At 44.4% G+C, this 17,919-nt stretch overlaps 1 protein-coding gene and 1 long non-coding RNA gene across 4 annotated transcripts in view; one reads left to right on the top strand and one right to left on the bottom strand.

Annotated features, from left to right (window-relative positions):
* Positions 1-1,499, top strand: part of LOC309378887 — a 12,744-nt gene extending 11,245 nt beyond the window's left edge. For both annotated transcript variants that reach the window (XR_014172252.1, XR_014172253.1), the window contains exon 2: positions 564-1,499. This is a non-coding gene — a long non-coding RNA (uncharacterized lncRNA). The remainder of the gene's footprint in view (positions 1-563) is intronic.
* Positions 1,417-17,919, bottom strand: FAM180A (family with sequence similarity 180 member A). Of its 2 annotated transcripts, XR_014172163.1 has the most exons (4): positions 17,619-17,919; positions 4,433-4,533; positions 2,569-3,159; positions 1,417-2,369 (listed from the first exon to the last, which is right to left on the bottom strand). XR_014172163.1 is itself a non-coding variant. In XM_081927493.1 (3 exons), the coding sequence occupies exons 1-3, from the start codon at positions 17,692-17,694 to the stop codon at positions 2,803-2,805; spliced, it is 534 nt and encodes a 177-aa protein (XP_081783619.1). In that variant the 5' UTR covers positions 17,695-17,919; the 3' UTR covers positions 1,417-2,802. The 2 variants fall into 2 exon arrangements, 1 of the variants encoding a protein (XP_081783619.1); XM_081927493.1 differs by having other exon boundaries at positions 1,417-3,159.

Genomic DNA, 17,919 nt, shown 5'->3' with positions numbered 1-17,919 from the left:
GCAAAGGGGCTTCAAAAGCCACTGTTGCTAAGGTTCCTCGTTTAATTTGCAGAAATTGTGGGATTATCTCCCCATTCCTTTAATATCATCTCCAATCTCTAAGGAAAGTGAGATCTCGATAACTCAGTCTTCATCTCTTACAGTGGGTAACTGCAAATATAATTGTGTCATCATCTCTTAACAAAGCTAAACCAAAAGTATGTTCTAGGCATGTGAAGAAACCACAATATTCATTTTGTATCTGTATCTAGCAATGCGAAGGAGCGTGATCTGTTTCAGATCTGCTCTGTGTTGTTCTGGTTTGACATTTGGGTCCATATCTGACCTGTTAAGTCCGAAGCTCTGTTTAGCCCCCATTGACTAGAATGGGAAATCTAAAAGCAGCTATGACTTCTTTTCACACAAGTGGATGTAATTTGTAGGCCAAATAGCCCTTGCAGAATGGATCAAGTCTGCCAAAGTTCAAACACATCCATCCAGGGGTTTCCATGCAGGGAACATTTCAGGTGGTTTGTTGTTTGTTTGAAAGAAATAAAGTATTTAACTGTTTTATTTTATTCCAGGAATGGATGCAAATTGCAGGCACAGTTCCCACTTCTGAAGGAACAAATACTGCCAAATTTCTGACAGGTAGCTACAGCAGTTCTCCTACAAGGTCAGACTACCATTTTCAGGTGGGAAAACAAAAAATCACATTCCCTCCCTTAATTTGATCGGGGCAATCCATTTGAGAAATGGGGACACAAGGACAGTTAAGTAACCTGTCAAAGTTCGGACAGATAGGTCCAGGGGCTATCATACTAGGTGATTTTATCTTGTTATAAAAAATGGAAAAGTCACTGTTTTTTCTCCCCACTCCTCACTTCCTAGAAGTACCCCTCTTGAAGAAAAAAGAGAGGGCACTATGATTTCTGATGGTTTGTTAGGAAAAGGGATTATTTTCTTAGACCCCAGTAGTCTAACCCTACTACTTATGCCATGTTCTTGCAGCCAGAATATGGAGGAGAAAGGCAGACCGCATGTTTACTTCAACATTCCTCCTCTAAATCACTGACAGTGAAGTGCACTGGGAAAATAATTCACTGATTAAAAGATAATCAAAATGTCCATCAAAATGAAAGATCTCCCATCTCCCCTCTCCTATTTATTCCCTCTCCTCTCAAGTGCTAGACATTTTACCATTCAACTTGATTTCATTTTTCAGGAAAGGAAAGGAAGGTCATGCACAGAACTGTTTTGGGATGAGGGAACCGAGGCAACAGAACTACTTCCCTGGAGATTCCCTAATTCACCTGCTAATAGCCTGATCTAACTCAGGAGCATGATATCAGGACCTGAATCACCCCAATTTGCCTCATTACTTGAGGTGCACACAGAGCCAATGCATAACCCTATTATTCCCTGCTGAAAAGCTAATGAATTCATCAATGAGAATTTTATTGAATGGGTATTTTCTCCACCGTGGATCCCAAACATTCACCAGTTTTCAAGTCAGGGGGGGGGGAAATAAGGCTGCAATTCTATGCACACTTATGAGGGGCAAAGACCCATAAAATACAACAGGATGGTCCTGAATAGACATGCTTTAAAATGTCCTGCAATGCTGTTTGCACAAACAACTCTGAGGCCTTTTGACCCTGGATGTATGTGTATCAAAGCAACTGCCACACTTTGTATGCACATTCACATAAACCTAGAGGGAGTAACAAGAGGGAATATCAAAGAACCAATGAGTCATTCACTTAAAGTAAAATGAGGGTACCCTAAAAGTTAACTGATCTCGATGTATAAGTCTATGGACATTAATTTTCCCTATACAGATTTTGCATGGTTTATACTGATTCCACTTGCCAGTGAGTGGGAGAGAAAATGTGTGCCGTGGTATTTTGGGCTTTGTGGCTACCATAGTATCTGAAAACAAAGGGGCATGTTGGGTGCCAGAGAACTGTCCTTGGTTCTTTATATAAATTAATGTCAGCTGGGATGGACAGATTGGTGCATCTGTCCATTTTGGTTTCTCCCACTTTCTCACTTACCCAATTTTAAGGGCCGTTTGGTGCATCGTTTCAGAAAATGTGAACCAGGCAGGCTTGCATTAAAATAAGAAACAAACTGAAGCAGGCCTAGCTTGGGATGGGACTCCAGGATATTAGCACTCTACAGAGAAGTAATATGTGAATAAGGTTGGGGAGGGAACAAGGAAACAGAGCAATATTCCCTTCTCTCCTATGCCCTCCCCATTTGGTCACTGATTGTCAGACAAAGAAAATGAAGTGTGTCTGGGGGTTGAGCTCAGCTTGCAAGGAGAGTTTTGGGAGACAGCAGGCTGGCAGGACTGAGATGAGGTGTTTTGAGTCCTCAGAATGGCTCTGCAAAAAAAAAAAAAAAAGGAAGGTGTCTCATTTTTCCTTCTGGGAGAACTCAGTTAATTTCCAAACTAATCTGAGCGGAGCTTTGGGGAAATCACTTAGCTCCATGAAAGGCTGTGGAAAACTCTGCATTCACTGGGCTTCATACAAAATTCAGCTTATTTAAAGGAGAAAAGAATAAGAAAGGAGGATTCTTAACTCATTGGTTCCATTTCAGAAGCAGGCACAGGCAATTTGTAACTCCCAAAATCCGGGGAGAAATTCAGACAAGGAGAAATTTCAGAAGCACGTAAAAGATTTTTCAACAGGTGCCCTCTAGGAGGAGCTAGAGAATAAAGAATCTTTCCACGCCTGCAGTCCTAAACTTTATATATATATATAGAAAAACAAAGCAAAGAGGCAGATGTGCTTCCTATTAAAGTAAATCTCTGGACTACAAAGTCCGTTGAGATGAGGACGTCTGGCTGGTTGAAAATGTCAAGTCATGCTTCAGGGCCTTGTAGAGACCCACAAAGGATTCAGCCCACGTGTCTTTCTGGTGACCTTGGGACTGAGCTGCCCTATAGGCTGTGTAGACCATGGTCAACACTGTCCTTTCGAAATCTTCTTTCTTCAGCACCCCAGGGTGGCCCAGCAGCCTGGCATTCAGTCGGCGAATGTCCGTGATGCTTTTAGGGATGACGTCATTGCAGAGAGTGTCAAATGCAGTCGCCTTCCTCATCGAAGCCAGCTCCTCGTCTTTGACAGAGATCTTCAGGTCGTCGTTGATCTGCAGCTCACTTAGAAGAAGCTGGGGCAGAAAGACACAGAGGAGAAATGAGGCAAAGTTGTCCCAAAAGATGGCAGGCAACCGTATTTTGGAGTGGTACCTTCCAAACAAAACTTGGTTCATTTGCTGTTTGGGAGAACCCAGCCAGCCTCCCACAGGAACAATGCATACCATTTGGGTTAAATTTAGATTGTTTTTATTGGAACATAAAGCAGACAAAGGGACTGATTAGTTTAAAAATAAAATGGCAGGAGGCAGGTCAGCAGCCCTTACAGCTGTAGTCCATCACTCAGCTGTGTCTGAGACCACGTTCTTCTGAAGCCAGCATCTAACCCACCATCTACTTGGTCTACGATTTCTGTTAAAATATTGCTCTGGGGCTGGGCCACGGAACCTGTGGCTTTCCACATGTTGTTGGACTTCAATTCCCATCAGCCCCTGCCAGCATAGCCAATAGCCAGGGGTGCATACCCATCAATATCTTGGAATCCCACTGTATTTGATTGCTTGTATTTGATTATATGTTCTTATATTCAACTAATAAAATATTCAAAACAACAACAACATCTTGGAATCCCAAGACGTGTGTCTTCCCACCCATGTTCCTGTATGACTCACGGCACCCAAAATGGTTGCTGTGCCCTCGCGTGAGAAAACGGGATGTCCTGTTTTTTCCGGGACATTTGCAGGCTGTGCGGGACGATGGTTCCCTATTCCTGCTTTATGGTTACAACTTTAAGCATGCTTATTGGATTCAGCAAGGAAGCTGCAGATTGACAGTGACAACTTCACAGTGATTCTGTGATTCTATATTTGATGTGGGAGAGAGCCTTTCCATATGCCTCGTTCTCTAATCACAGTAAACGGATTCTTCAGGGTTTTCCCCCTAATGCCTGTAACTTTATTTCAGCAGCGTGGATGGCTGCTCTTAAACATGAGAGCAAAAGCCTGCAAATAAATGCCATGGCATCTTTCCGCCAGTTGCATAGAGCAGGTGAGTCACTGCTGGTTACTGAGAGGAGGAGGATGGGTGAAACAGCAGGAAGGCAGCATGGTGCAAACACACTGGCGGGAGCACCAGGTTGGCTTTGCCAGTGCATTTGTGCTGTGCCACCTGCCCTGCCACCTCACCCGTTCCCTTTGTAAACAGCAGTAAGTCAACAAGTGCTTCTGTCCTACCAGGCTGTCCGACACCGCTCTGCACCAAGCTCCTTATTCTCTGTGCTGCCTTGAAGGTATTGTCATATCTGGTATATTTCTACACAGAAAGATGGTTCTCTGGTGTATACTGAACCTCAAACAGAAGGTCCACATCATCCTGAGACTTCTGAAGCACTGGGTTGAGGAGAGCTGCTGAAGACCTCTTCACTCGCTGAGCGGATGGGAAGAGCATCGCTGGGGAGGAAGGGAGAGATAAGAAAGAAGCTGTTGCGCTCACTGTGCAGCTGCCCCCGCTACTCACCCCAGCCTGGTAGGGCTGCTGTTTTTCAGAGCTGCTGCTCATCAGGCAGAAATGCAGCCTTTCATTTAAACCATACCTTTTGAACTTCTGCCCGGCATTGATAATAAATCTGGTATCTGAGCTCTGACAAGCCTTGGCTCAAACTGAAATAATTGATGTTAGAATGATGTTGGTTTGGAAAATTAAGGGGTTTTTCAGCTGTAATGATTAAGTAAAAAGAAAAGAAGGGTTGAAAAATAAATGAAAATTAAGGGAGAGGATTTGCTGAATTAACAATTAGAAATTGGAATACAAAAAGGGGAGGTATGAGGAGGTCGGGGAAGTAAGTTATAAGAAAATAAGGGAATGAAACTTTACTTGTTTTTAAATATTTTTTAGTTTTGTACTTTGTTTATTTTTTATATTTGTTATTTTTTGTGTTTGTGTTTTGCTTTTATTATTTTTTTTTATGTATAACCTTTGAAATTTCAATAAATATCTTAAAAACAACAACAACAAACTGAAATAATTGCTCCCTTTTTAGCCATTCTGTTCCTTCCTTCTAACACCATATTCCAATACTTTCTTTCTTGTTCTAATGGAGAAGATTATTCAGTCTGAGGCCCAAATTCCCCTCTCAGCACAAGGCATTATGGGAGTTCAAGGACACATTCCTGCCAGGCAAAAACACTTGGGGCGTGTAACAAGAGGCATTGAGGGGTCTGCTTGAGGAGAGGGGTGTGTAGCCGGTGGAGAATTCTGAGGGCCAGATGGAGAAGGCAGGGGGCCGCATTCACTTCATCCAGGCCTGAGGTTCCTTACCACTGCTGATGGGAGCACAGTAAGAACATATGAACATAATGTTCTGCTAGATCAGGCCAATGGCCCATCTAGTCTAGCATCTGTCAGGAGTTCAGCCTACACTCACGTAGGACCCTGGTAGAGACACATGCCCGACTGGCATGTTCCCTCCCTCTTGGTCGATAGTTCGAGAGCTTCAAAAGCTTTCTTCTGCCCGAACATCACAGCGACCAATGCCAACCGACACCGGCACACTTAGGGATCTGCAGAGTCTTCGCAGCATTGTGTGACAGACCTCAGCAACTCAGCATTTTGGCTAATCTACTTTATTTACATATAAACACACACGGAGCACTGCAACATGGCTCCCTCTCTCTCTAGCATCAGACAGCAAAGAGAAAAAGGACAAAGGACATTAGTCCCTGACGGAAACCAGCCGTCAACAGTGGTGAGCAGCATAGAAAGAAAAAACACAGAGACAGCGAGTATCTTCAGGGTGGAGGGCAGCTCAGCTCGAACTTTCCTCCTCTCCGGTATTTTTATTATACTCTCCTCCCTCTAACAGCCTCCATGGCCATGTGCCAATGCCCTACGTCACATCGCCTGATAATGGCTTTACAACACTCACCACCATATAAGGTATTACTGCCCAGCGGGAACACAACTCCATATAAGGTCAATACACTCAATACACTGCAAAGCACGGACATGCCAGTCATCGAGGTCAGCGAGGCACCACGTGGCACTACAAGCCTCTGCCATGGCTTCATGGCTCCCACAAGTCCCACTTCACAGAACACAGTAACACAAGCATCCTGTCTCCGTCACTTCCCACTCTGTGGAGTCAAAACATATACCGTCATGTGATAGACAAAAATCCCATGACTGCAGTCATGGAGCAGGAATTCTAACAGCATTTTGTTCTCACAGTGGCCAACCAGATGCCTGTAGGAAGGACACATGCAGGATCTGAGCGAAAGAGCACTCCCTCTTCCACCCAGCGGTTTCAAACAGCTGGCATTCAAAAGCATGACTGCCTTTCAGCATGGAGGCAGAGCTTGGTTGTCATGACTACTGGCTGTCAACAGCCTTATCCTCCATTAATTTTCCCAATCCTCTTTTAGAGCCATCCAAATTGATGGCCATCTCTATCTCCTGTAGGGGGCTAAAGATTTTGCCCATTGTTTTTCACTCTTTGGACCCACTCTATGGAGGTGAGATCTTTAAATCAGAAGTCCTTTTTTATTATTCTTTATATATCTGGTTGGCCACTGAGAAAACAGGATGTTGGAGTAGAAAGAATTCATGTTGATCAATGTCCATCCATCCCCCACACCGTGTCATCCCCGCAATGTCCCTGTGAGGAAGGGGGTTGCAATCCAGGCCTCCATTTCTCCTCCTCCTCCATTCCTTTTAGGTTCTGCTCTCCTTTGCATTCCCTTCCCTCCTGCCTAAACTGCAGCACCTTTCGCACAATGTTCTGCCTTGAAATCTTGAAGTGTTAATTGCTTAGTAATTAAAACTTCAATCACCCAGCAGTTACAATGTTTATTTGCTAAACAACCGCTGGCAGGGATCCAGGCTACAATGATCAAATTAATAACTTTTAAAGCACCATTCTTTGGGGAACATAGCTCATGGAAAGGTCTGTTCCCGAGGGATAGATGAATTAATCCATTGTGAAATGACTAAGGGCTCACACAGATTTCCTTTCATGCCACCGTTGCCAGACCCTCTAAGTGTCTCTATTTTCCAGGGACAGCCCCCGATTTACAGAAGCCATCCCAGTTTCTGATTTGCTCCCGAAATTGTTGGGTATTCCCTGGCTCTCTAATTATTTATGGCTTTTATTTTATTGCTGCCGAAAGGCGATCTTGAAAATCTCATGCCCTTCCATCCCAGGCCACTGGGCACGTTAAGACTTCTATCACCTCCCATTTATGCACGTGGTTTCTTGTTTCGTTAGCTTGCTCTTCCATAGGCTTTACTCAGAAAATGCATCATCACCAATTGCCAGTGATTCATTTTGCAAATCGTGCAAAAACAAAAACGGTCTTCAAATGGAGAAAGATGTACCGACAATATTTGGCGCAGTGTTTACGAAACTTTTCTGCTGACTCGGCTTCCCCCTACACCATCGCAGAGCTGTGACACTTGTTCCGTATCAGAGAATAGGATGGCAGGATTAATGCGATTTGCCATCTCCATCTTCTTCCCCTGGAGGAGTTTATGTAAAACAATTATTTCATCTCAACATGCACTAATTTATTTTAATGATGCCTCCGACTCACATCATGTACAGTAATTGTGACTGCTTGGGAGACAGGAGATCCCTGATCCAGCATAGGACTGGATTTCAAAATACATCGAACTGGGAAACTCTCAGCACAATTAATGCTCTGCTTTGCTTTGGACCACATCAATGAGTCCAAAGAGTCTTGCTGTCTGGGCAACCCAAGACCTCCACACATGATGCCCAAGATTGCATCCCAGAGAGGTCACTTCAGTGCTGGTCACTTTCTATTGCAGCAAAAACAATGTGGGAGGCAGCAGTTACTTTGACTTGCAATGGCTTTCTGGGATCTCCAGTATATAGTCTTTCCCATCACCAGCTGCTAATCCCTATGTTAATTGGGGAGGGCAGCGACTGAACCTGGCTGTGCCCTTCTGCTGTGCCCTGACCCCACTGCTTCTTGGTGGTTTTCTTACTGTTCTAATATTTTAACCAGATGTGTGACCCTTCAGGTGTTGTTGAAGAACCTCCCTCAGTCATGCTATCTGAAACTGATGGGGTTCGGAGTTCAAGAGCATCCAGATAGCCATAGGTTCCACATCCATACTATAAGGAATGTCTGCCTGTAGGCAGATCGAACAAGCCCGCTAAAGTAGGGATTGGGAACCAGTGGTTACCCTTACACTGGTTGACTCCAACTCCCATCAAGCCCATCCAACATGGCCAATGACCAGGGCTGATAGAATTTAGAGTCTAGCAATATCAGGTGTAGCTTGCACAGTAACGTAGACCAGCTCTGGTTTGTTTCTTTTTACTATGGAAGGAGGTGGTCAGTGGGCGAAGGCATAGTGGGTGCTTTCAATTTGAAAGCAAGCCCACACTTCATCCTGCTGCAGCCACTGTCAGCCCACTGCTGTGCTGTGCACCATGTGAATCCTCAAATGGCCCTGGGAAATTGCTTAATTCAAGGTGCACTGGCTTTGCTGCCTGCTAGGCACGCAGCGAAAGAAGACAAGCAGTGGGAAACCAGCATGAAAGAGGACAACTGGCCACTCTTCCTGATGGGCATCACATGGAGATGCTGGTTGCATCAGACAGTACTTTCAGGTGGGGGCTGTTGACATGGCCTCCACTATTTGTGTTGGCACGGTGACAGAATCTGTCCATTGCAAATTCCAATGTGAACTGCTTTTAACTGCACCTCCTGGAGGAGAATATAACCATCCACTGGATTTTCCACATCTCTAAATGTTGCAGTATGGCACCCCAAAATACATCCATTTTCTTTTTCTTATATGGGAGAAAGGACAGTTGATTTTCACTCCCATGGGGAAGATAAATCTACCTTCCACTCTGGGCACTAGGTGGTCAGCACCCTGACCGTGATCTCACTGGTATTATGTCATAGATTATAGGCATTTTGCTGGGGTGCCTCTAGACTGTCACTATTTTGCAGAAAGGATTCATCCACACACCAAAACTTTGGTTTTCCACACTCAAAATAGATTAAATTGCTCTCTTGCTCTAGCACAACAAATCCACTTTCAGGCTTCTTTGCAGTTTGGAGAACGACAGGGGCATGCACTGAAAAATGTGGAATGACTGAATGACCAACAGGCATAAACACCTTGCAAGCGAATCAAAATGAATGAAGGACAAATGCTCATTGCCATATAACCACTCAGCAAACAAATCAGAACAAATGCTCAATAAATACTGCATATAATATCATCTCTGCTTAAGCTTTGCGCAAGCAAATCGGAATGAATGCTCGATAAACAGGGTGTCTGGAGTGGGAAGCTAGTCATTTATTTTAAAAAGGCAATTGTTTTGCTTAGAAGTTAATGCCTCTAAGAAACAGAATGCAGGAACTGGTCCTGACTAGCAAAAATGTGTTTCTATGTCTGCTGATGCTGCCAGAGCAGGATTTGGGGGCACAAGCCCAGGAACCCAGTCAGCAGAATGGGCAAGAGGGTCCACTGAATGCAACAGGGCTGGTGTGCCACATTTGAAGGAAGTGATGTAATGCAGCAGTGGCCAGGGACAATGGGAGCTGTAGTCCAGCAAGATCTGGAGGGCCATAGGTTCCCCATCCCTAATCTAAAGAGAGGCCATTAAGCCCAGAGTCTCAAATTACCTACCGTATTTTTTGCTCTATAATACGCACTTTTCCCTCCTAAAAAGTAAGGGGAAATGTGTGTGCGTCTTATGGAGTGAATGCAGGCTGTGCAACTATCACTGAAGCCAGGAGAGCAAGAGGGATCGGTGCATAGCGATCCCTCTTGCTCTTCTGACTTCAGGGATAGCCACGCAAAGCCTCTTGAGCGCAGCCAGAGCGCTCCTCCCTCTTCACTCAAGAGGCTTTGCGTTACTTTCTTGTTTCTTGTTTTCCTCCTCTAAAAACTAGGTGTGTCTTATGGTTGGGTACGTCTTATAGAGTGAAAAATACGGTAAGTACACCTAAATTGCTATTAGATGAAGTGATCATGCAATACCCTTTCAAAGGACGGAGAATGGAAGAGGGAGGGGGGAGAATTATCCTGCGTCCTTCCCAAATTCAATCACAGCTGCAATTTGTAGAATGCTTTGAAATCTGAAGATGCAGATTTAAAGATGAGGCCCCAGCTCCACTTACCTGGGCGTAAACCCGACTGAATTATGTAGGATTGTGCTGCGAATCCTTTGAAACATCACAGATGTATGCAAAATTATTTCACTGTAAGGAATTCATTCCAAGCAGGTCATTGACATCACGGGGCAGTTTGGCTCAGCAGATGAGCCCCGCCGTCATGGAATTAAGGGTGGGGTGCCCCCATTTTCCAGGAAGTCTAGAAAGGAAAACCAAGCTCCACCAAATGATCTCTTCAGAGAACATGACATAAAGCCAGACTCCAGACAGAGAACAAGCGATCTCTCCAAATGCCGCTCTCATTACAGTGTTCTCTGCTCTTTTCCTCTTAAAGAAGGTGAGGCCCTGGCAATGAGCCTAATGGCTAAGAGCCCTCAGGCTCTCATGCGTCTGGCAAAAATTGCCCTTAGGTGGGTTTGAGAAGGGAGTGGTCAGCAGCCTGGGCTATTGCGGGTGGAATCACTCCCTCTTCTCCCTCTAGAAGGAGCAGATTTTGTGCTGCAAAAAGAGTCTACTGTACAGCTGTTTATATGAATTCAGCTCTTTCATAATCTTAGAAAGCAGTACTCTTATTTAAAAATGAATTGGAATATTAGCTGGTCTATGGAACTTTGCTGAGTGCCAATTCTAGCTGGGCATGATTTGTTTTTATTCTTGGGGCAGAGCCGTGGAAAAGATAATCATAACCTCAGGCAAGCCCAAAGTGTGATCCTGTAGACAAGAAGCTTCTGTAAGTGTCTGTGAATATTTGCATTTATGTGGAATTAGAGGTATTGGGTTTGTTCCAGACTGAACTGGGGTTAGATCCAGACTAAAAGTGCAGGACTAACTCTGTCCACTCAGAGGTAATTCCTGCTGAATTCAGTGGGATGGGTGATCTTATTGCCATGTGGTTTTAAAGCAGAGATTGGATGGCCATCTGACATGGATCCTTTCGTTGAGATTCCTGCATTGTAGGAGTTGAACTAGATGACCCTCAGAGTTCCCTAAAAGTTTATGATTCTATGATTCAGGTAGGGATGAGTAAATCTGACAATCATCTTGCCACATAAAGATGGGCAAATCTGACAGTTTAGGTTGCTCCCTGTCTCTTCTTTTCCCAGTCTTAAATTCAATCCTCCACATTTCCACATCAGTTTGCAATTTAAAAAAAAAAAGCCTTTGTGAAAATACATCTGCATTTTAGTGCAAGCCTAGTCCAAATATACACTGCTTTGACTGCATTTTAGCCTAATGTAACCTTTTTGCAAAGCTTCAGGATACTTGAACCAGCCGAATGGTTGGTTGGGATAGAGATGGTCTGAGAAAAAAGAGCTTGAGATTTTATTCCTTTTCCTAGGGACACTGAGAAGGAGGCTAAAACCTTGACATTTGGCAACTCTAGCCAGGATTGGCAGACAAGTCATTCCAAAAATATCTACCACATCTCTGTGGTTATTTCATGCTGCACTTATTCACGAAGAACCCTAAATGTTAATAATTAGCTGGATTTGCCGTGTGCAGGCAACCCATTTTTTCAGATGTCACTGACCGCATAGTCCTCATTCCATGGAGAATGCTGCATATGGCTCATTACAGACATCTGTCCTTAATATATCCTGCCCTGATTCAACTGACAATGGATAATTATTGTTCGTTTACAGCTTCTTGGGGAGGGGGGGAGCCACAGAGAGGAAGAAGTACATTGTTTAAGTGTTCAAATTAGTGCTACACCAAATTTTGGCCACTAAAAATATGGGGGATAATAATATCCCACCTGCCCCTTCCCCACACTGCACTGCAACCAAGCTACGATGTCTCATTGATTCAGCAAAAAGCTTGGAAGAAATAAGGGCACTGTACTTTGAGAAGGACATAGAGCAGGGGCTGATGGGAGAGGTAATCCAATAACATCTGGGAGATCACAGGCTCCCCATCTTTGATGTAGGAAAAGTGGTCTACAAAGATGGAAATTGGAAAACAAGTCCTGTGAAGAAAAGAGGTAAAGGAGCTCAATATATTTAACCTGGAGAAGTGGAGCAGGGTGAGGCGGAACTGTTAGAATTCCTGCTCCATGATTGGAGTCATAGGATTTTTGTCTATCACATGACAGTATATGTTTTGACTCCACAAGTGGGAAGTGACAGAGACAGGATGTTTGTGTTACTGTGTTCCGTGAAGTGGGACTAATGTCCTTTGTCCTTTTTTTTCTCTGCTGTCTGATGCTAGAGAGAGAGGGAGCCATGTTGCAGTGCTCCGTGTGTGTTTATATGTAAATAAACTAGATTAGCCAAAATGCTGAGTTGCTGATGTCTGTCACGCAATGCTGCAAAACCTCTGCGGATCCTTAAGTGTGCCTATGTCGGTTGGCATTGGTCGCTGAGATGCTCAGGCTGAAGAAAGCTTTTGAAGCTCCCGAACGAAAGACCAGGAGGGAGAGAACATGCCAGTTGGGCATGTGTCTCTGCCAGGGTCCTACTCGTGTGTAGGCACTTTGGATACCTGAATCATAGAGTTGGAAGGGATCCCTAAGGATCATTTAGTCCCAACCCTCCAAAGGATTCCACCTAGAAAGAGGGCAAATACTTGTTTGTTCTCTGTTGCCCCAAGGAACAGAGCATGATCTAAGGAGCTTAAATTCCAGGATGACAGATTTCAGCTGAACAGTAAGATAACAGCAAAAAAGCAGTATGGACAATGGAAACAATTACCCAGCGGTAGGGATAGGGGGAGGGGTGAAATTTGATCCAGTTTGCATTGAAAGGGGAACCTGCCAAATTTCTCAGAAACAATGTGTGAACACAGCTATGCCAGATCTGCATTCTCTGAGACACAGCTATCCTTCAAAGTTCACAGGGGAAAGTGCATACAAAAATGTTTATATTAGGAGAAATTTGCACGGAAAAGGTGAAGGATTTTCATAAGAACTAAATCCGCCCCCCACCCCACAAAGTGATATGGAAGTGCAGAGAACTGAATTTTGAGATTAGAAAAATGAGATACCGAGGGGGAAATGAAGTTGACAGAGTCGCCCATCTCTAGCTAGTGAGTGAGTGAGTGTGTGGACTCTCTCTCATTGGAGGTCTTCAAGTGGAATGGCGCTGGGCAGTGGCTGTGGTCCTCTAGATGTTATTGGACTCCAACTTTCACAAGTCCCAACCAGCACAACCAATGGACAAGAATGATGGAAGTTGCCAACTTGTGACACCTAAAGGGTGTCATCTCTTTATTTCTGGGTTTCCCGCAACGAGCAGGGAGTTGGACTGGTTGACCTACAATACCCCATAAAACTGTATAATTCTATGGACAGATTTGTTTCAAAATATCCAAATCAGGCAAAGGCTTTCTCTCTTTTAATTTTTTAAAAAAATACAAATTAAACCTGTCCTGTAAGCCAAAGTTCTCTTGAAAACCTGTGGATTTTGGGGCAGTCCCAACAATCTTGGATAAGAAGTGTTTTTCTTCTCCATTACAGACAGTGCAATCAAAGCAAATACAGACCCAGTGCCAAATAACAGTGGAGAGATCAAACAGGTTAGGACATTATTACAGACTTCTTCTTTTTTTCATTTTAGCCACAATGACCTCAAAGTAACCCATGAGCTTAACTTTCCCTATTACCTAGCGGTGCTTAAAGGACTCCTGGTGAAATGCCATCTGGAATATGCTAATTTACAAGCATAGATGCCTTTGGGCACCTTAAGGAAACTGGGGTCTCTTTGGCCTTGAGGTTTGCAGCGTGATCAGCTGCCCTGTAAGCAACATTTTACTTTAAAAAGTGGGGAAGGGCAAGCAATCTAGGTCCTGGCCACCCCTTAACAATGCCCCCACTATTAATCACCAGCAAAACGAACCAGATATTGCCATATTCCATACCAAGCTCTAAACATTTCCAGGGAGCTTTTTCGAACGCAGTGGAACATTTTGATCCCAGCAGAAACGAAAAGGGAAACTCCCGTTAGTTAAATATCCAGTTCTCTAAGGGGGATCTGAGGACACAGAAGCACATCCAGCTGAAAGTCATCTGCTTCCCAATCTACGTCTCCGGATGTGCCTGTTCATGCAGACAGGGTCAGGCATTCCTATTTGGGGCCATTGGTTCTTGCACGTGAGTAGAGATGGATCCGGCCCCCTGTAGATGAGCAAGATGATTATTGCAAGTGGTCATCTGCCTGCCTCCATTAACAGTGCAACACACAAATAAGTTACCATGCTTTTTTAATAAAAAAATGATGCTCACAAATCCTCAATAACCCTAAGAAATGAATGTGTACGGTACCCCAACACTGAGAGTGATATGGAGTGATAATTGAAGGGGTCCTGCTAATATTCCTTAGAGACAAGCAGTGTCAAAAGGGAGGCTTTTAGCCCCTGCCACTGAACGAGAGGCCCAGTCTGCTTGCCAGATGGTGGCGCAGTGGTTGGAGCGTTGAACTAGGACTTGGGAGACCAGGGTTCAAATTACCACACAGCCAAGAAGCTCGCTGGGTGATCCTGGGCCTGTCATTCTCAGGCTAATCTACCTCACAGGGTTGTTGTGAGGATAAAATGGGGAGGAAGAAAATTATGCATTCCCCCTTGAGCTTTTTGGAGAAAGGGTGAGATATGAATGTATTAAATATAAAAATAAAGAATATACTTTAGCACCATGCAGGAGGGCAACTGCCAAGCGCACCACAACTCTTGTGAAGGCCACCCATGCCATCATTGCTGTGCACTCAGGAAGGGAAGTAGGATCTCAGTTCCAGGGACCAAATGTTGCCCTTGGGAGTCTCCCCAGCTCACACACATCACTGCCCCGACTCTGCATCCTCCTTGAGATTGTGGGGAGTGGTTGACCTGACCAGCCCATGACCTTGGACTCTGATCCTGCTTTTGGCTTAACTGGATGGCAAACCCTCCAACATCTCACTGATCAAAACCAGGATGCTCATATATATTTTTGCCCCCCTGAGTTCTCACGGGAGCCAGCTGACTTGCACCAGAGCGCTGGACCAAAAACCTGGGACATTCCGGGATCCAATCAGAAGCCAGGATGGCTCCTGTAATTCTGAGATGTCTGGCTCAAGTCAAGATGGTTGAGGGGTACAGGATGGTGTGGAGGGTGGGTGGGTGGCTGTAGAAACCAGCCTGTGGTACAAAGGGGAAACTGACCTTTGTCACCCTGCCCACTTTTGCATCTGGCCCCACCCCCAACAGCATGGTTCCCTGGAAAAATGCCCAGAAAGGAATGCAGCCCTTAGGCTGAAAATGGTTTCCCATCCCTGTACTCAAGTGTGAGAGCCCCAACTGCTGGATCTCCTTCCTCCGTTCAGAATTTCTTGGCAAAAAAACGGTCGGTCTGTCAGTGAGTCACCAGAAGAGCCATTGATGGAGCCAAAGCTAACCAGGCTAGCCCCCAGCAGGCTCTCTAAACTGGTTCATAGCCACCCAACTGGCAAGGAGAACACTGACACATGTGTGTTAAGCACCATGGCTCCTGCATATCACTTATTCGCCTTCTACACATGTGTCTGGCCTGACTGATTTCTGGATAGCCTAGAAAGGAATGTAGATCTCTGTGTTGCTACAGATTTATTTTTTTACAGGTATGTGATGGTAACAACCCAGACTGAATCTGGATTAAGTAAAAAGTTTTATCCATTTTTAAACTCCCATTGGCTTTTAAAATTCCCAGAAGGACTCCAGAAGCTTCCTATGCTATAGTTGATCATTTTAAGGTGCAATGTATCAGTGCCATGAGAAATTGTTATGCGGCAGATGAATGGACGCACAGAGGCAGGGCTGGGGAGGTTGCACACCATAACCAAGAGTCATTTTGGCTACCTGGAGCAAATGTCTTTGGCACTATGCTATCACCTTCAGAAGTAAGTCAACTTTTCTTATCGGAACTGATAGCAACAAGCAACACAGCAGGATAAGCTTTGAGAAGCATTGAATGATTCTGTTGGTTCGCCGGCATACAATGCATTCTGTACCACCACTTTGCATGTAAGCATTCTGGGGCAGATTCATGTCCCACCTGATCCCAATTATACAGGATTGCAGCAGCATCCGAATAATATGTCAATCAACCTTCCCCCCAACTAGTCCATGCCGTATGTTCTGCAAATAATGGTCATTGGCGACTGAGGCTGATGGGAGTTCTAGTCCATAGTATCTGCAGGGCACCAGGTTGAGAAAAATGGAAGATTATGTCAGGGGAGTTGTATGGCTCTATCCCAATTTAGCCTTGCCTTTTTTCTGCGCTCACACCTAGGTGGTTACATCTCCACTTTCAATAGTGAAAAAGTATTATCCATTTTTAAACTCCCTTTTTAAATTCCCAGAAGAACTCCAGAAGCTTTCTGGAGTCCTCCTTTGGGACAGCCCAAGTACATCAGCAAGTGAATGTATTAGATGGAGTACAAGGTTTGCCACAACAGCACAGTTTTCGCAATCAGCATCCACAACAGGAGCCAATCTGGAGTATTGCTCTGGTGTCATCAAATGGGGAAATGCTATAGTTGATCATTTTAAGGTGCAATGTATCAGGGCCATTGCTTGCCTTTCTGTGCTCACACCTAGGTGGTGACATAGGATGAAGCTTTAGGGAAGTTGCTTCTAAGCTGCTGCGGTATTATATGAATAGAGGTGGATGAATAATATACACTCCTCTTTTAAGAAATGCGGCTACTTAGCTTTCCTAAGATAAGATGAGGCCCAGATCTGGGTTTAAAGGCACATGGCCCTTGCTGAAGCTAAGTGGTTCTGGCTCTGGTTTTGCAAGCTTCTTTGAGATCAATAAAAGAATGGTGATATACATATAATAAATATACATATAATAAATAATGGTGGCAGCCGGGTGCGTGTGAAGTTAAGCTGAAATAAAAGAGGCACGCCAACATTTCTTTAAAAGAGGAATCAACCATTCTTCCTTAATTTCCTACATTGCGAGTAAAAGCAGAGCTCAAGATAGGATTCCACCGCAATGTGTTTAAAATCAACCAGACTCAAATGCACAGCTGCATGTGGTTGAGCGTAGCAAAAAAAATTCAGTTCAGGTCTTTGGCTTGCAGGGTTTCTGTTTGTGTGAACAGAGTCCATGTAAAAACTTATGAGACCAATTAGTCGTGTTCGTTTACAGGACTGAATTCCAGATAGGGACCCTGTGGTTTCAACGTCCACCTTTTACAGCTGGAAGAGAATCTCTGTTAAAGTTAATTTTTTGCAAGAAAGAAAACAGGGGGCTGTTGTATGAAGTGGATGGGAATAGACGAACATAAGCAAACAAACAAATATGCAGACCACTCTCAAGAGCTGGTAGAGGGAGATGGGGAGAGGGAGCCCTCAATTGATCTCTCCTGTGCAACACCTCTGTTTCTCTGCTGTAAGCAATTTATATTTATAACTCTTACCTCGGTTCCACCTGGGAGGCACAGTGGCATGAGCATTGTAATATAACAATAGCAGCAGCACCGTCTTCAAGTGCATCCTTGATTGTCCAAAAATAGTGCCCTAGCAGTGCCTATAGGTTAGGCCTTTCTTCCCAACCTTCTCCTTGTATCTGTAACAGCCAGCAAATTCTTCTCCTCTTCCCTCCTGGTAGCAGGAAAAACTTGCTGAGCGCAATTTTTTTCCTGACAAACTAGCGGCACCTCGCTTTAAACCAAGTCTCTTTGGGATCAGGGAATTCATTTGCACAGACGGGCTCTGTTT

The sequence above is a fragment of the Podarcis melisellensis genome (genome assembly GCF_964234715.1).
Source record: "Podarcis melisellensis genome assembly, chromosome: 10".
Lineage (NCBI taxonomy): Eukaryota > Metazoa > Chordata > Lepidosauria > Squamata > Lacertidae > Podarcis > Podarcis melisellensis.
The sequence above is the reverse complement of the archived record's forward strand: the minus strand, read 5'-3'. Positions and strand labels throughout refer to the sequence as shown.